This window comes from Haliotis cracherodii, unplaced genomic scaffold (genome assembly GCF_022045235.1).
Source record: "Haliotis cracherodii isolate W230 unplaced genomic scaffold, xgHalCrac1.p SCAF_34, whole genome shotgun sequence".
Classification (NCBI taxonomy): Eukaryota; Metazoa; Mollusca; class Gastropoda; order Lepetellida; family Haliotidae; genus Haliotis; species Haliotis cracherodii.
This window is the reverse complement of record NW_027266291.1, coordinates 1,424,881-1,445,070: the sequence shown is the minus strand read 5'-3', so window position 1 is coordinate 1,445,070 and position 20,190 is coordinate 1,424,881. Positions and strand designations below refer to the sequence as shown.

General features: G+C 40.6%; 1 protein-coding gene across 6 annotated transcripts in view; it reads left to right on the top strand.

Moving 5' to 3' along the window:
- The window catches only part of LOC139477709 (MAP kinase-activating death domain protein-like), a 218,740-nt gene that overhangs the window by 166,174 nt on the left and 32,376 nt on the right, over window positions 1-20,190 (top strand). For all 6 annotated transcript variants that reach the window (XM_071260100.1, XM_071260099.1, XM_071260101.1 and 3 more), the window contains 4 exons: window positions 12,738-12,845; window positions 13,810-13,974; window positions 16,135-16,207; window positions 16,607-16,713. In XM_071260100.1, the coding sequence (XP_071116201.1) occupies window positions 12,738-12,845; window positions 13,810-13,974; window positions 16,135-16,207; window positions 16,607-16,713 (453 nt within the window). The remainder of the gene's footprint in view (window positions 1-12,737; window positions 12,846-13,809; window positions 13,975-16,134; window positions 16,208-16,606; window positions 16,714-20,190) is intronic.

Genomic DNA, 20,190 nt, shown 5'->3' with positions numbered 1-20,190 from the left:
GGTCAGTTTTACAAGTGGTAAGTCCTGTGCCTGTGTTTAGTGGGTCAAATGTAATACGATCATGACTGAAGTGGTAAGGGATTGGTTTCAAGATGGTGATTTTAGCAATCGATTATATTCAATAATTTGATAGTTCCTAAGAATACGAAACAAAACAAGTGTGGTAACAGCGCAATTGGTCTTGATGGCTTGACCGAAGTTAGAAGTCATTTTGTGGTCAATAGTAATTAAACCATTTGGAATCTGTCAGTGGAACTGGTTTCAAGGCTATTAATTCAACAAATATCGATAGTTTTAAAAACATTTAAATTTGTAGCCTATATCAATTTGTTGATACCTTGTGTAAAGATAGGTCCCATGTGACAACCTGAAAAATTCGTTAGTATTGAAGTGGTAAGGAACCACACATATGCCATATGCAAAATTTTTGTTTGTTATTATTTTGCCTTGAGGTATAAACATTCTGAAACTGTTAAAGCAAATGATGTTTCTTCTCATGTAAGGATGCTGCTGATAAATATCACAATGCTTTAATTTATCTTGCATTACTCCTTAATGCACTGTTTACCTTTGACAAAGTGAAGCTATGATTGATACTGCTGGGGAAAGAAAAGTGTTGTTCCATTCTGAAGCAGGACCTACCTGCAATCACTAGCCACGTCGTACTGTAAATGGTAGACGACTGATTTCTTCATATCATTGTTGGTCACCATACATAACACATGTGCTGCTAATTGGTCCTCAATTTTCGCTGTTTGCTGACCTTCAACCCTTCTATAAAAAAAACGAGTCCTTCTGACCTGTGATGGGTGGTGTCTGGTTTGGTGAATTTTATATGCCACAATATGTATTATTAGCACGTGAAGGTGACAGTGTGTCATAGTTTTTCACACACACTCACCATTGTTCCATTCCACCATTTTGGATTGCTAATGTGTCGCGGTCCTTCGAAAATATCCTTCTTTATTTTATGCCTGGCTAGGGGTAAATATCTTAAGCTCTATATCCATGGTTATAGTGGAGTACTATTCCTATTTTATGCTAACTATCCATTATTTTGAACTTTGACTTTGTAAGGTTCTCCATAATTGGAGGCCGTATTTATAGTAACTTTTGCATATTTTTGTAACAATTGGGGCTAGTTACTTGAAACCGTTTATAGTGTTATAGGTTAAGGTTTTTTAACTTATCCTGCATTACTCCTTCATGCATTAATACTGCTTGTTCTTGACAGAGAAAGAGCTGTATGAGTTCTGGCTGAAGAAGAAGTTTTTCCAACTCGTTTTTTGGCTAATCACACAGCTCCCATGTGACCACGGAAGGGGTGACGTCACTGATCAGCACATTACTCTTGAGAATAGGCACCTGTTTGAGATCTCAGCCTAATCCATTGAATACCTTGTGTGTTTTTGCTACTCTAATACTCATTGTAATTTTTATTCTGCTAAGGGTTTGTGTCTTCATATGTATATCGTATGATTTCTGCCTAAGCATTGATATTTTATGCCTGTAGGTGGTGTTTGCCACGGTAAATATCAGGCATAATGTTGTTCTCAATTGGCCATTTTGAATTCATTGTGTGGTCACGTATGTTCGTGACTGCCTCTTTCCCCTATGGCCTTCTTGAAATACCTCTAGGTATCACAAAAAACCCGAACACAGGAGGCCCAGAAACGTCGACAAAGAAAGATGTCAGATTTGTCCGAGCCTACCATCCCTCCCACCAGCCATGACCATTTCTTTATCAGGCGGGATCCCTCCGACTTACACTACACTACTTTTGTCTTTGTCGGGGATTACCGTATTTTCCTGAGTAAAGTGCACACTGTTGTAGTTTGACAATTGTATGTCAACATAGTTCGCGGGAGCCTCAACGGTGACTGGTCAAACTGTTCCATGTGAAAAAAAAATATCTGGCATTAGGGATCAGCTAGTGGTTATTATTATATTATATATATATTGTAAAAGCTGCAACTAAAATAACACGATATTGGAATACATCATTTCTGATTAAAAAAAATAATTTCAGATTCAAATTTTCCCGAACCTTGCATCAAAATCCTTTCAAGTTATATCATTGGGTAATTTTTAACCGAATCACCGGTAGATTCCAAGAAAACGTGTCTACAGCTAATTGCTGTTTTGGGCTTAGTTTATGAGAAAAATACACAAGGTAATCTTAATCTCTGCATGTAAAACATTGCCTAGCAGAACAGAAATACAATTTAAATGGTAAATCAATATGTCTGGAGATTTTTTTATTTCAAATTTGTACTGACCAAGTTTCTTATCACCCATTCGTGATAGGGGTACAGTGTAATTTTATTTAGCCCATAATATCCAACAAATTGTTTTCTCCAAAATAATGAATCCCATAGAACGGAATGCGGGTTATACTTTGGTACGCAGCACCTTGTCAATTGTACTCTGTCCTCCATCGTTGCTACAATGCTCTCGGCGCCTCCAACTCCACTGGCACCTCCTCCCTCAGTGACACCCTCGGCACTTAGATGGCGCTTCCTGTGGATTTCGGTGGCGCCTCTATGGTCGTTCCACCCTGTCCAACAGCTCTGCCTTTCCTTTTTCGTCATCAGGGCATAGTGGAAGCAAGTCATCCCGTTCAAGACGCCGCTCTCTAGATTGGCACTCTAGAGGCTACCCACTCTGACTTGTCAGAGGGCTCCTTCCTCCCTGACTATGATGGTGCTGTCTCATATGTGGACTCCCATCTTTACCTCAACCAGGTTCCTGAGTGGCTAGCAGATTGCCTTGCTACTGGCACTCTTTCTCCAGGACCTGGTGTGTAGAAAAAGGACACTGTATGGTCTCATCCAACATCACTCCCTCCCCATCCAATGATCAAATATATGACCTCAGCATTGGATGAGGACTTCCCTCAATTGAAGTTTTCAATTACCCCCACCTTCAAGGCTCCCATGTACAAGACAGACCACTTCCCGATCCATGATTGGCACTGCATGACTCTGTCCAAATGCTCCACGACTGTCCATGTACTGGACACCAGACTTGCATACATCAAGGCGGAGATACATCGCTCTGTGAAGCCCCTCTTTGTTTTGGTGTCTACACCACTACCGTATCTCCAACGTCTGAGACAAAACGACCCTTAAGGCCCTGGTGCAAGTCTCTCACTGCACATTTTTCAAGCCTTCACGATCAGGCAACTATCAGCCTCGGCGGAACTACCTCTAGCCATTCAGACATGACACCTAGGCCTTTTCTTGGCAGGAGCCGTGGCAAGGGAAAATCTTCCAGAACCTTGAAGCCACGCCTTGACCGTTCCCATGGAGGGAGTGAAGACCGCAAGGCAAAGCGATGATATGACGGAAGACAATGATTGGGACCTCCCACCCCTAGTTGTTCCAGTCGTTGAGAGTCCTGAGAGTCCTCAACTCACACTGAGAGACGACCAGTCTCTGACATCGTCACCCATGGAACAGCAGATGCCAACGACTTGGCTCTACATGTGCCGATCCATCCAAGGGATCCAAATTCCTCTGTTTCATCTTCAGTGGAATCCATTATCAATGGGTGGTGCTCCCATTTGGAATTTCCTCAGACCCGTGGCTATTTACACGCATCAACAAGCAGATAGCCACCGTCCTCCACCTGAGGAATGTCCAATTCGAGGCATACATCAACTGCCTAGTGAATCACCATGGCACGACAACACTCATCCACCACAAGGAATTCAACACCAGCTACTACTCCCAGCACTTCAGCATATTTGTACCCTTCGCCAGTGGCAGGCACTTCTGGGTCTACTCACTTCAGCGCAGGACCTGACCTCCACAGGAAGGGCCTATACAAATGTTCCTTGTTCCTTGTTCCTTGCTCCCTATATCAGATGCCAGAATGAGTCTGTCTCCATCTTCCTCCATGACCACCTCAAACCACATCTCCAATGGTGCACAGTGGAGTCAGATGGCATCACCTTGAAAGAGCTCATGACCTCATTACACCTGTTCATCGACACCTCTCTTCAAGACTGGGGAGCGCATCTGGATGGCCAAGTCGCCTCGGGGCTGTGGTCCGCTGCTTGGCATCAGTGGCACATCAACAGCCTAGAACAAGAGGCTCTCATCTCAGCTCTTTCCAACTGGACGAAGGGACTTCAGCACGCATGGATCACCATATCCACTGACGGCATCTCCATAATATGATGCCTCCAGTCAGAGGATGACCAGCTCCTCCCTATTATGGCAGACAATCCAGTTCTTCCAGCTCATCGATCAACTGTAGCTTCAGTTCCGAGTCCAACATATTCCAGGTTGCCGCAACATCCTGGCGGACACCCTCTCCAGACCAGACAAGGTAGCTCCCACAGAGTGAAAAAAAAGCCTTTGATCTTCTATCCCAGACTGTCCCAACATCTACCCATTTGCCACCGGCCAGAACTTCCAGGTCCGGACCTTCATATCTCTTGTGCCGGATCTGCAAGCCTGGGTTGTCGACTCCCTCAGCGTCCCCTGGGAAGAACTAAATGTATACGCTATTCTGTGTCCAGTATTTCCCAGGGTCCTTCAAAAGATCAGGTTGACCTAGAGCCTCGCTTTGACTTTGATAGTGCCTTGTTGGCCTGCCAGGGGCTGGTTCATGGATCTCAAGGAGACTCCCTCGAACTACAAGATTGGACAAACCTGCTGATCAACCCTCACCAGACAGGTTCACGCCTGGTAAATCTACAAAGAGCCCTAAGCGCCAAGGGTTACTTGGCAAGGTGGCGAAGGCAATCATTTTGGTGCACAGGTCTTCTACCAGGAGCCTCTATTATGACAAGTGGTGCTCCTTTGAGAGTTTCTGCAAGGAGAAACACCAGGACCCCACCTCTGTGTCACCCCAATTCTTGGCTGAATTCCTTCTGTTTCTGTGCCACAAGCATCGTCTTAAGGGCAGCACCATCATGACCTACCTTGTGGCCCTTACCTCACATCTTGGCAGATCGAAAGATGACAAAGATCCCAGAACTCCAAGCTTTGTTATGCTCTTTCATTTAGAAGACCAGCAGGTCAAGTTTGGACCCTTGGCGTGGGATCTGAAAGTGGTGCTTACCCTGCTGAGAGGCATGACCTCGGCATCTTACTACAACCTTACCAAAAAGACAAACTACATGCTCTAGACATCACCCATGTTAGATTTGAGCGTGGAGCACATGGAGCTGTTCATCTTAGTCTGTGCTGGGACTTCATAGCCAAGAATCAACTCCCACCCCTCTCTTCGATAGTAGGGGTTGAAGATGAACAGGAACTTTGACTATGTCCGATGTGTGCACCATGCTGTTTCATTTGACGCTTCAAGGATCTTCGAGGACAACACTGCTGCCTTTTCATCCTGGTATCTACGACATTGCAGGTGGAAGTCGGACGCAACACAATCACCCTATGTCTTCCCACCATCATTCTTCAGGCTCCTAGTGTTAACTATATGATTTTGTCAGTATCTCGGCTTGGTCTGGTTGATCATGTGGATGGTCCGTTTTTTATGAGCAGAAGCGGAAGCCCTTCCGGTTATGTAACATGAGAGGGAGCAACGGCAGGAAGGAAAGCATCAAGACCAAACACGAGTGTTAGAGAGCTTTATTCAATACTGTAGAAGGTTGTACAGTGTCACAAAAGTACAGATTGACATTGGTAGCCGAGCATAAATGGCGTTCTACTATAAACTTCCACCGAAGTTTGAAGAGATGGTTTGGTATGAGAATTGGAAAAATGAACTGGCCATGTGGCAATTGGTAACCGATCTCACTGAAGAAAAGCAAGCTTTGGCAGTCGCGCTTTCATTGACTGGGAAAGCTCGGGAAACTGCTTTGGAGGTAAAAGCTGACAACCTAAACAAGGACACAGGTATGGCTAGCCTCGACTTGGTGTTCTTAAAAGAAGAGAAAGACAGTGCGTACGAAGCATATTCAAAGTTTGACGGTTTTCGCAAGTCTGAAAGCATGACGATATGGATTATGTCTTTGAGTTTGAACATCGTTACAACAGATGCAAAAGGCATAAAATGATACTTCCCGGTGCAGTTTTAGCATTCAAACTACTTGATAATGCTAACATCAGTGTGAAATAGAGACAACTAGCACTCACTGCTAGTAATGACCTGACCTTTGCTTCCATGAAATCTGTGCTGAAGAGAATATTTGGCGAAACAACTGGTCACAATTCAGGGACTGATAAAAGTTCAGAGACTGTAGCAATTCAAATAAAACAGGAATCTGCATTCTTCACACAAAGAAAGTTCCCAGGTGATAAATACAGACACCCTCAAGTCTCTCCATCTGGGTCTAAAACAGTACCTAAAGGATCAAATCCTATCAACAGATTGAAAAATGCTATTGTGCTATTTGTCAAAGCATCTCTCATTTGGCGAAAGATTGTCCAGATAAGTCAGAACATCTTAAACTGACGGAACAATTGGATAATTGTAAATCACAAAAGGAGATTGAGAGTTGTAACACTACACTTTTTGCAAATGAACCAATCTCGAATAATTCTGAAATTTTCATGGTGGATTCAATGGAATCGGCTATAATTGATACTGCGTGTACCAGAACTGTTTGTGGAAAACGATGGCTTGATGATGAACAAGTTGAAACCTAGACAGAAGAAAGATATTTCAATGGCTCCAAGTCACAGAGGCTTTACATTTGGTGACGGTAACCTTCTTCATTCTTTTGAAAAGGTGACAATGCCTACAAAGATTGACAATACAGCTTGCAATATTGATACAGAAGTGGTAAATGCTGACATTCTACTGTTCCTTAGCATGGCCTCGCTAAAGAAAGCAGGTACTGTGCTAGATCGTAGCAAGGACACTGCTAGGATGTTTGATGAACCAGTCACTTTACAATTCACATCAAGTGGACATTACTGCATTGATATCCTGGATGAAGAAAATAATGTGACTTTTGACAAGGCAGAAGTAGTTCTGACTGTAACTGACGGTATGACCATGGATGAACAAAGGTATTGAGTAAGCTACACAAACAGTTTGGACATGCCTCTTTTGAAAGGTTAAAAAGACTCCTTAAAAGTGCAGGCACAGACAACAAAGAGACATTTGATTTGCTGCAGCAAATTATAGAAAATTGTGACACTTGTTTGAAATACAAAAGACCAAGTCCAAAGCCTGCTGTTGGGCTTCCTCTGGCTACTGAATACAATGACACTGTCGCTGTTGACTTGTATGAACTTGGACATAGTGTATGGTACCTACACATTATGAATGAGTTTACATGATTCAGTGCTGACTGTATTATGAGAACAAAGCAATCAAGTGAGTTTATAAAACTATTCATTCAAAATTGGATAAGTGTACATGGAGCTCCCAAGAAGTTATACAGTGACAATGGAGGGAAGTTCAACAACAAGGAAGTGCGAGATATGACAGAGAACTTGAACATTGAGGTCAAAACTACACCAGCGTACAGCCCTTAGAGTAATGGTCTCCTGGAAAAAACACAACCAACCTCTTACAGAAATACTTCTCAACGTCAGCATATTAAGAATCTGTTGTACCACAAATTAGATCAGCATTCAATGTGGGACGGGAAGAAAGTGATAACTTATCTTATTGGGCATTGAACTTGTCAGTGAGCAGAATGCTATTTTGATGAAACAAGAAAATTATGTTGAAAATCTCAATCAGATCTCTCTTGACAAAGAAAGAGCATTTCAACGAGATTCCCCTATGACAGTAACAGAACTTAATGTTTATCGATCAAAAGTGGGACAGATACTTCGGTTTGGTAGACAGAGTGGACCAGACATCATGTTTGACACCAGCAGTTTGGCAGCCTTCATAAAGAAGGCTACTGTGCAAGATATCGAGGCCAATAAGGTTGTCAAGAATCTGAAGTCTGAAAAGGCTACCCCTCGATTCCAATTCCTGGTTGATGAGAATACCCTGGAACTAGTTGTGTTCAACTTACCTTACCATATTGCTTGTTGGAGAAAAGTTTTTTTCTCATCCCTTAGTTGGCAATGAAGGTGTGTTCGACGTGTAGTGAGAAGTATCTTAGCAGGGGAAACATTGGCCATGGCTGATGGCATTGACAGTTGTATATTTCTTGCTACATTGTATTCTGAGTTGACAACAGGGCATGCACAACCAGATGAACTGCCAAGCACCTGTGTAACAGATTGTCATTCACTTTTCGATGCTGTGAAATCCACAAAGTTTGTGAATGATAAAAAGCTTAGAATGGAGATTAGTGCAGCGATCCCTCGCTATTTTGCTCTTCGATAAAGCGCTACCTCAGTTACTACGAGCGGTAACGCAAGACTCCCAAAATTTATGTACACTTTTAATACTGAGAGTTTTACACAGACATGATTGTATTGTTGTTCGTTGTTCATTTGCACATAACGCTTCTCATTGCATAATCAACCGTTATCGCTGAATGGAGTTCTAATAATCTGTTTAAAAACATCCACAGCAAGTCCCGGAAATACGATTGTTCTACTAGTTAAATTTTTCACGCTATACATCCTTTGATCTTAGAAGCGCATGCATGCAATGAAAGAGAACCACAAGCGAAGTTTATATTCTTAATCAGTGGGCAATCCAATTTGAGGCAACACTGTCAACGCACATATAGTTGCTGTCACAACACGACGGTCATTCCTTTTGATTCGGATCAAGTAACCGTATCAAACCAATTAATCTGGCTTGAATGTGTATCTATATTTGTATGAATGTGTATGAATGCGCACATGTAATAAATTCTAGTGCTGGTCAAAACTCTCGGTTTCTGTATTTTAAGCAACATGACCAATCAATGCCACTGAAACATTCTGTACTTGTGTAATGAATTGTGAATGGCTCTTCACTCATAGCGTCTGTTACTACCATTATCGATCGATATTTTCATGTAAGTAGACTACCTTCACATTGAATGTGACAGTTAAGGCTTGTAAATAATAACAAACGGTGAAAACATAATGGATATATATTTTTACACTATGAATCGTAAACAACTTGTATCATTGCAATGTGAGACAAGGCAAAGTTCGTGAGATTGGCAGAGCGCGCTCCCCCGCCTCTGCCTTGGTTAAACGGCTCATCGTCTATAACGCCCACCAATTATTTGGACCCCATTGGTAGCGTTGTAGCGAGGGACCACTGTAGTTTTAAAGAACTCATTGAACAGAAACAAATCAAACACATCCTATGGTCTGGGAGTAAGCAACAGCTCGCAGATTGTCTGACAAAAAGAGATGCATCCTCATTCACTCTGTTGAAAGTCCTTGATGATGGTGTGTGGCACAATTACAATTGAAAGACAGATAGCGTGTATTGTTATACATATGTCCATGTTCTGTGCAACAATTATTTCTTTGGTGTATCTTATGTTATAATTTCCACATGTGAGTGGCAGACACCTACTCTCTCAACATCATAAGGTACGGGTATCGCCTCAGCTTGAGGACAGTGGCTGGTACCGGAGCTGTGACTTTACCCAAGAAAACAACATCAATTGTTGGGGACCAACAAACAGACCTTGTTGGATAAAAGATCCATAAAGGTTGTTCAGACCCCATCTTCCCGAGGCAAGAGAGTTAACTGACTTTAAAAGTCCAGTTTCCACCCTTGCCGAACTAGACTGAAATTCCTGGGTTCGACCGTAGCGCCACCAGTGGCTATTACGAGTTATGTCCTTTTTATGCCTCTCCTATTGACCAATCAGATTCAACCTCTCATATCACTTGCATTTGTTTCAAACAAAACAGTGGCGCCCAGTCAAGACGTGCTGATCGATAATCAAGATCTATCTTGTGATAAAACAAGTCTTACATCGTGAAGTGCATCAAATCACGTGAGCACCTTGATTAAAAACATGAAAAGATTTAGAAAATATCTGTTGACAACGAGTTAGTGGTGCACATGCTTTGCAAATCCTTCAGTCGACCGAAATCTGCATGACATTTTACGAACCGAATTTCGATTTCGGTGCGCGATTTTGATTGGACTATGCATAGACTCGTTAGTCCAGCCAAAATGTAACTCCATAATACCAGCCTAGTTCAGCAAGGGTGGAAACTGGACTTTTATAGTCAGTTACTCACTTGCCTCAGGAAGATGTTCAGACCCCAGCTCTAACACCGGGGTTCTACTCTCCCATTTTCTCCCATCTCATACCCTGGCTCAGGGCCAGCATCAATGCTTACAACTCGCTGATCAGCCTCAACCTGCACGATGCTTACCTGCATGTGCCTGTCCACCCAGCGACCGGCGGTTCCTCAGGTTTGGGTTCCATGGTGTCCACCTCCAGTGGGCAGTCCTACCATTTGGCATTTGAGTGGCCCCGCAGCTTTTTACCCGCCTTATGAAGCCAATAGCAGTACATCTGTACATAGGCGACTACATACTGAATCATCCAGTAGTGGCAATCAAAAACCGTTTCAGTGACTTCACCTGCTTTATCAACTGGGTTGTATAGTCAACGAATCCCATCCTTCTGACTCCAATTCATCAGTGTTCTATTTCAGACAGATCTATACCTAAGTTATCAGTGCCAAGGGACTGATGGATAAAAATCTTATGCCATCTGTACCCCGATCTGAAGAAACCCATCACACTTCACCAATGACTAGTGCTTCCGGGACTGCTAACGTCAGCTCAGGACTTGACAATCTGGGGTCAGTTGCAATTTCGCACATCCAACCAGAGCTCCAGTTAAGCTGCGAATCTGCGTAAAATACGCATCAGAAATGCAGAAATACGCAGTAAAACAAAATCCAAGCGTATCAAATGCGCAACGAACATTACAGATACGCTACAAAAATAAAACTTGTGCGTATTATCAAAATATTGTGAAGTAACCCTGTGTATTCGATTAGCAAATCAGCAACTTATTTTGAAATTATAAACGGGCATTCCGTCAACCTTGTCAAATCCAACGATGACAGTTACATCATGATCATTTGCCATCACACCTTCTTGTGGAAGTATCGTGGTATTTTTGAGTTCTATAAAGCTCTCGAACCCACACGACACCAGTTTGCAGGGACTAGATGAATAGTGTTTTTAAATATTTAACTTAAATACCCACATGTGTAAAAACTAGTTGGTAACAGAAATTTGAATACCCAGATAGAATTTCTGATACCCAATGATTTTGAAATGCATGGGTAAAATACCCACAAAACCGAAAGCTTATCTGGAGCTCTGTCCAACAGTTCCTTGTTCCTCACATTAGACGGCAGGACCCGTCCATATCCTTCACTCTACCCGCCCATCTCAGGACTCACCTCAATTGGTTGATGGTAGAGTCGAGTGTTTAAGGTATCTCCTTAACAGAGCTGTCCCCAGCGTCACACCTATTCATAGATGCATCTCTGCAGGTGTTGGATCGACTAGGTCTCTGCTACCTGGTCCATCACATACCTGGTTCTCGGAATTCGTTGCCAGACATGTGGTACTTTGGTGTTTGCATCAAACTCCGATCGACCCTCTCCACACAACATTAGTTTTACAACCTCACCAAGAAAACAATTTTTGTCTTGGCACTATGATTATGGTTGCAACCGGTTGCCTCAACGATGGCTCAACACGGTAATTTTTCAGTTAGAGCCATCATGGAAGGATGGTTTTGGAGGTTGGACTCGGTCTTCGCCAGCCACCATACCTGGACATACCGTATTTGACGTAATAATCACCCCGCTCTAATAAGCGCCCACGGCGATATTTGCTAATATATCGACTAGTGAACAATCCCAATTAGCACCCCTTCTGATTGATCAATGTACACAAGACTTATTTATGTGTGTATAATACGCACTCGTGTGTTATATGCACCCTTAATTATGGGCTTTTAAATTCTGGAAAAATATATCTGTCGTAATTAAACATTTCAGGCTGTCAGCATCAACCACAAAATTGATCTTTCAACCAAAATAGTATTCTAATGATAGCCCCCTATTTCTAATTTTGAGAGCACCCTGGGCGCTTATTACGTTGAATACGGTATCTTAAGAAGTGTAAAGGGTATTTATAGTTTAAGACTGCTGGTTGTAGCACAGCAAGGGATCAATCCATGACGCCATAAAAAAAATGAATCATGTCCAGAGCCAGCCTTACCCTACTCGCTTGTTTAGCAGGGTTAGTGCGTCTAAGCTATCATGGCTTGCTAACTCAGTTTCTTACCCTATCACACGCAATTGTCTTTTACTGTTTGTTTATCAGGATGCACTCGTTACATTTCCATGGACAGGCTTGGCTGATCAGTTCGTGATCTGTGCAGAAGAATTACTCCGTGTGGCTGGCACGACTTTTAGTTGGGAGGGTCTTTTTGAGATACCTTATTGGAGGTATCCCGCCTCCATTCCGTCGAATACAGATGCATTAAGGAGTAATGCAGGATAAGTTAAATATTTTTGTAAAATCTAGATATTTTTTATATTTGAATACTTATCTTGCATAACTATATCTAAGGGCCCAGCCGTTCCAGACCTGCCTCCACACAATATTTTCAGACATTTTGCATGTGACACCGTCTACCACTTCTGGTATGACGTGGCAGCTAGTGATTAGGAGAGTCCTTCTTCGGGCTGGAGCAACACTTTTCTTTCTTCAGCAGGATCAATCACAGCTGCACTTTTGTTGAAAGGTAAGCAGAAAATGCATTAAGCAGTTATTTGTATGATAAGTATACAAATATAAAGAAATATCTGGAGTTTACTTGGTTTGTAACTTTCTTCCTCTTTCTTCTTTTTCAGCATGGTAATGATATTGACCTGCGTCCTCTTGGCAGTCGGCAGATGCAGAAACAGTCTTTCACTGTTCACTGGGGTACTGACAACAGTGGTGACATGTTATTCATGGAGGTAGTTGCTCCTGCTTTCTTGTTGAACAGCCCCCTGCTTACAATGTTTTCAGATTTGAGCTCCACCACCGCCACAATTGTCTTTCTCAACAACACGCTTAGAATAACTGTTAGAAATATTCTCATCTACGACTGAATGACAATGAAGTTCAAGGTCAACCAATGCCCTTTTAAACAAATCGTAAGATATCATTTTGGCCTGGAAACTTCATATTGTAGATCATAGATAAATGCCTAAAAGATGATTCCAAGCAGGAAGATACATGTAGTATTTAAAGATTAAAAAATATATTTATTACAAAATTTATTTTTTAATAAATATTGTGTAGAATTGACTGCCTACCAAAGACCTATGACTCCCTGTAGCACAGCAAGAGAGTCATCTTAACAGTTTGAAGAGGCTTAACCAAGCCCTGATCTTTGTCAAAAACATAAGGAAACTATCAAATTTGCTGCCATCTCTGCTATCCAGATAGTCTTTTGTTGTTTGAAAGACAGTGTTGAAGTTGAAAGAAACTTTTTACTATTAAGCAAAGAGCACTAAAAGGTGGAAGGAAACTCCAGTTTTCAGTTCAGTGGCCTCAACTTCTGCCACCACCACCTAAATTGGCTTTCTCAACCAAATGCATATGACAGTTGTTTTAGACTTCCTACCTGATGTACCACCTGTGTAGCCATGAGTAGCCTTTTGGATGACATTGAAGGTCAAGGTCACTCAGTATGAACTAGGCATAAAAAAACTGATGTACACTGTAACTTGAGTATTTTGTAATTGAATTTGATGAATTTGTTTGCATTTCTAGCTAAATATTATTTACATGTACAGTTTGCTTTAGTAAAAATGTAACCGCCTGACCAAGGTTGATATGACATGTCACTATTCTAAAGGATTAGTGCAAATGGATTAGTGCATTGGTATGAATGGTATTTCTTCAAAGTTTAGTGCACATTGAACAATATTGCAGGTATGTGATGACTGCCTGCTGTTGCGCAGTGTGACAGGCACAATACATGACAGATGGTGGTTTGAGAAGCTTGTCAACATGACGTACTGCCCCAAGACAAAGGTTCTCTGTCTGTGGCGCAAACAAGCAGACAAAGTACAGCTCAACCAATTCTATACCAAAAAGGTATGTACAGTAAAGACATATTACACAGAACCTCATTACATTCATTAGATCATGATAATGTCTCTGACTGTTTTGTAAACCCCCTGATACACAGACAGTTTTTTCCATATATTAATTATGGTTGCTCTTGTGGAAAGGGCTGCATGAGGTTAGTTGTAAACATTCACTCCTTACAGTTGAGCTCAGATTTGATGTGATAACTCTATGCAGTGTGTTACGTTTTAGCATAAAGTCGGAGCTACTCTCAAGTGCAGAGTTTGTACTCCCAGAGAGGCGCACACAATGACACTTAAAATGGGTGAATAAATGAATAAGTAAATGAATAGATCAAATGAATACTACGAGGAATCATTTTTTTCTTTTCCCCATTTTATCTACACCATCTCCATATCGAACTTCACCGATATATATTGGGCTGATGGGTTGTAATGCGCAGTCACTAAACCATGAAGTTTTGTGTATTGAAACAGTTGTCATCATGGGAAGACACCACCGGAAGTGTGTATAACTTTCTCCTTGATTCAGCTACAAAGATGGAACTCTTAGTTTTGATGATGTCTTGCATTAGACATGTGTTTCCCAGACAAAAGTAATGGCATTAAATTTGAAGTAATGTCATAACAGTGGAAACACCTGTAGGGTTCTTCCTTAAAGGGGAAGTGTACACGCAAAAATCACTTTCTTTCTTTTTCTAAACAAAACGCAATTTTAGAATTAGTTAGTATCTGTGTTTGAAAATATACACTCATTTTTTTCACAGTGAAAGTAGGAAGCTCACAATAGTGTGAAAGTGATATACCGTTATGAGGCCTTCGTTTTACGAGCGAAATAGGCCTGAGTTATCCCCCTTAGATTATGACGTAATTGGTGCCAATTCAACTGGGTCCCTGTCTATTCTCAACGCAAAAGATATCAAGGACCAGTTTGCGGTAAAACAACATGGTCTACGACACACTCCGGCGCAGTGGTGACTCAGCATAACACAATTCTGGCTGGCATCTGAGATGCTAGAATCACAAAACTGTACCTACACCACGTGAAGCGGCTCTAACAAAGCATGATGACGTCATAATGTTTATCAATTGGCACCAATGACGTCATATTGCAAGGGACATAAGCCATGGTGTTTTTGTTATGGAAATAGAACACTTGGAAAATGTGAAAAATATAAATCGTTTTAGTGCAAAAAATATGTTAATTAAATATGATGTTTTTATATTTTTGTCTATGACACTTCTATGTTAACACTTTTAATGTGGAAAAAGTAAAAGAAAAAAAGGTTCATTTCCGTGTGAACTTGCCCTTTAATACTTTACTGTAATCTGGCCTGAGGTTGTAGTAGGCATGCATTTTTCCACACCAAATATATTTTGTGACCAGCTGTATCTTTGCTCTGCTCCCATAAAACAATTTTGATATTTCCTTTTAGTTCCCCTATCCAAAAATGCATCGCATTTATATGCTTTACCAAAGTGCATGCATTGTGACCTTACAATAAATGCAACATGATTCACTTCCTCAGACACTGGCCTTCAAGTACTTACATTTTAGATCATGCAGGGGTGATTTAGTAGCCTAGTGGTTAAAGCGTTTGCTCGTCATGCCAAAGACCCGGGTACAATTCCTGACATTGGTACAATGTGTGAAGCCCATATCTGATGTCCCCTGCCCTGCAGGAATATTGCTAAAAGCGGCATCAAACCACACTTTTTGTGGCAGGCAGTTCTTTTTTTTCAACAGTCTGAAGCATAATTATGTTTTTCAAGAATTTTCAGGGACAATTGATCAATAAAGTCCAAGGACACCCCTCCACCCCCACCCCCCAAGTAGAAGATACTTGAAGGCAAGTGTTTTAGAAAGTGAATCTTGTTGCAGTTTTTGAGAGCTTACAATACATGTACATTATAGCAGTGTTTGGTAGTGCGGTAGGTTCCAAATCAGGAATCTATTAGGAAAACAGTATGGAATTGCATTTAACTCTGTGAAGCATCAAGTCAGTATTAAAATATGGAGCTGAACAGAGGTATGGTTACCACAGCTATGTGATGTATATATGATGATCAAGTGGCTGTAGTAATTGACAGCTCTGATTATCGATATGAATATCCCTTGGCAATAACCTGGTGGAGATGAAATATGCCTATGTTTTGTTGTGTTTAGTGCCGAGAGCTGTACTTCTGCGTGAAGGAATCAATGGAGAAGGCTGCAACCCGCAACACTGGGAAGCTGCCAGGTATAGCTCATCCTTTTGCCTGGGCCTATCTTTGTTGAGTGACAGCATGCATGTACTCCTAGCTGTTGTCACTCCAGGAATGCCACACTAATGGTCATTACACAGAACATATAGTCACATTCTAGCTTCATCCAACATTTGTGTACTTATGACTAACACTGAATGTACAGATCAATAGTTGCATTTACTGTGTGTTTATGATCTATAAACCTTTGCATCCATCAAAGTTTGAACATATATATATATTTACCTTTTTATTTGTAGTGAAAATAAGATTTCTTATGTTTTCCTTTTTGATTTATTTGAATGATGTTGAACCACTAATGATGTTAAAGAGAGAAGAGTGGTGTAGTTGTGAGAGTTGGTAAGGTTAATGCTGAGATGACTGGTACGCTGCAGGTCCTGAGCTAGGTGGGGAATTTCCAGTGCAGGATCTCCGGTCAGGTCAGGGAGGCCTCCTGCAAGTCTGCATGGAGGGAATAGGCCTGCTTCTTGCCAACAGCAAAGTAAGACACACATGCTAATCTAAACACCATGATAGATACACTCACTGTACAGTAGCAAAATGCCCTCTCAGCATTTACTTATAATGTGTCAATTTCACTCAATAATTAAGTAACTGCGTTAACTGTTTTCGGGCTGTTTTTGTTATTTTTTTAGACAAGAATATGTCTATGGATTCTATGTTTGTCTTGATACCAAAAGACGTGAAATAAGGTCGATTTGATAAAGTTGGATTGAACGTAGGGAGCAAAGTGCCAGAGTGGTCAGTGGTCAACTTGATTTTGATCTTTGTGCAAGCTGCAGGTCTTGTACTTCCTTTTATTGAAATCTACCAATGATCATCAAATCAATTGTATATGAAGTATATGGAGGATAACTTCAAAATGTATGTACCTTGATATGTTTTAATTTTACAAATGTATTATATATTTGTATATTATTAATATCATTGAAGAAGTTAATTAAAAAGTCCATTTCTGTGCATGAATTGTGCATTTTTGTGCTTTGTCAGGATTCACATTTTTCATTTTACTGAAATGATGCCTGCAGCTTGTATATATTAGTGGGTTGGTGGATGTGCTCTTATGTTGTCATTCTCAAGTTACAGATTGTGTAACTTGTGAGAACAAAAGTTTAGATTATATTAGTTAAAGCATCAGAGCACATCCAAAATCAACTTGACATCCTTGTGGATTGTCTTTTGTCCCTGGATTTTCTCCTTTTATTTCTCATTCACTAAAAGAAAAGAGTTTTTTTTTGCGAAAACAAGTTTGGATTTTATTTAAGTACATTTTGAGGTTTTCTGAAACAAAAGGCAGAGCTTTAATGCTTCCAAAGGGAGACAATCCACAAACTTTCCATTCTGCTTGCTTATCCCCAGCTTAGAATGGCGAGTTATATAGGCTGTAGTTAGCGAAGGTAGTGCATGATTGCTAGAAGAAGTTCATGTTGCACATCTCCAGTAGACTAGGTGTATGCATGCATGCCCACATCCCAATATGGCAAGCTTGAGCAATGTGATTACAATGAACAGTTAAAGAGAAAACATTGACAATTATACACAACACATTTGTGAGTGCAGTATATTTCTTCTAAGGAAAACGTTTCTTGTTAAGGTGCTGTGTACATAACTTGTCAACTTCTTGTAGTTCACACTGATATGAGCTTGTAGACAATAGTATCACTTACATTCTGTAAAAACAATCTTCTAGCTGTGTTTAATTTTACTTAAAATTGCAGTTAGAGAACATAGATTGTATTTGCAAGTATTGTGTTTAATGTTTATGTAAACAGACTTGACAGATACCAGTGCACTCGTATAAGAAGACAAGGGTGCACGCTTTACATCATTCATATGGCTTTCCCAGATTAGCATGGAGTTCACAAAATGTGTGCCCAACCCTCCATAACACAAGGGAAACACTCATGTACAACCAAATGTAAAGTGGAAAAGCTGTCAAGCATTTAGTCTGTGTATGTGTGCAGCATTTCTTGCTAAGAAACAATATGGTAGATATTAGAAGCAGATCACTATAGAGACAAGACAGTTTCCATATACACTCATTTGTTAATATGTGTTGACAATAGTTAAGAAATTAGCAAGAATCAAATCCTGAACTTGCTTCGTATATTTGAAATGAACTTATGTGAGACAGTGATATTTACTTGAAATATTTATATATGTCAATATAGCAATAGGTAGTTAACAAAGTTCCATTTCTAGTTATAGTGTGTAGACTTTTGGTCATTAAGACCTTTAACAGTGTCTTATTAACAGAAAAAAATACTTAATACTTTACCAGTGTTTGTTTCAGAGACCTCGATAACTGATAGAAGTATATGGGTCTTTTGTATGATGTTCAACAGTATGTCACACAAACATGTTTCATATTTGCATAATATGGAACCTTAACACAACATTTGTCCAAATTTGAAGTTGTCAATATTGAGACAGTAAATTTCTAAAGATTCAGAACTGCTAATAACAAATAGTCTATGAATCCATGGCATAATTTTTCTTTATCTAGGATTTCTATAGGTTCCATTTTGGTTCTCTGACCACATCCGTTTCCATTCTTTGAACACTGAGAAAAACTAGACACAGTTAGTTATTGAAGCTAAATGGTAGACACCATTGAAAAAAGGGAGGCAGTATATGGCCCCACTGAAATAAGACTTGAATCTGATTGTGACTTTCCGTATCTCCCTAAGCCAACTGTAGATGGGTATTATTATAGCTGCTGTGCACAACTTAACCTTTGTTTTCTCTCTCAGTGCTGAAGGAATGCATATGTTTGCAGCCATGTTTTGATATCTTTTTTCAACATTTTATACCTGCTAATTCCCCAGTACTGCTGTTGACATGACCTCTGTGCTTCTATCAGAACTTTTGAGATGGTCCCACCACGTCCTGAAGACATATCAGCATTGATCAGGCATACTTTGCAGAGACCTACAGCTTTGGGTTTCACAACTTTGAACAAATTAGAATTCATCCACACTCAAGTTTAATGCATTTATGTTGAAAGAGGTCATACAGCCTGGTGCATTACAACAGTGAAAACCGTTAAGTTAGAGCTGTGTCCCTCCATCCATTAGTGACATCGTGTTCCCCAGTGTAATGCCTGTATTGTACCCCAGCAGGCTGTAGCTCACCCAGTGTTTGTAGCATCTGTATGGCCCAAGATGTAAATCTGTTCATCTTTGTGCTAGGTCTCTGGAAAGTTCGACCTGAGTATTGAGTGCTTCATGCAAACATTGAATGGTGGCATATGTACCGTTGGAGTTCTATGGCTTTCTCACCAACCAGGTGGTGGCTCTCAATTGCCTCTAACAGCTTGTATTTTCTTTTCTTCTTACAACTGCTTTCCTCTGGGTGATTTCAGGAGATTGAGGTAAAAGACTTTGTGGTCCACTAGAAATATGCTGTCCTAGTGTCAATGCAGTTAGCGGCCATCTCTCAAGTTCCTTTGTTCTTCTCTACACTTTTGAGTTTTTGTTTTCATCTTTTGCACCCTTTTCCCCCCACATCTATTGCTATTTAGTCTGCTTTACATGTGTTTATCACAATGGAATTACATATGAACATTTTACTAATACCACTGAAGTTACCAGGCCTGTACTTACAGCATAGAAGCCAATAACAATGTGTAACTTGTTCAGTTAATTTCATTGTGGAAACATTGCAGCTAATTCCTGCATAGTGTTGTAGTCATTGACTGATGTGTGTTAACAAAAGGTGAAATATTTGGAAAAGGACTCACTGTTTTTTTTATGCAGATCATGCTTCTTTTTGTCAGTGGCTGCCTTGAGTTCAGTCCATCATGTACAAGAAACATGATGTGTTTCTATCAAATACATCTGTTAAAACTTCAAATTATGTATGATGTTCCACTTCTGATATAAAATGAGTATCTGCATCAACAAATCAGTAATATGAGATCCTTTTCCAAGCTGTGTTTGTGTGACTTGTGCGATGG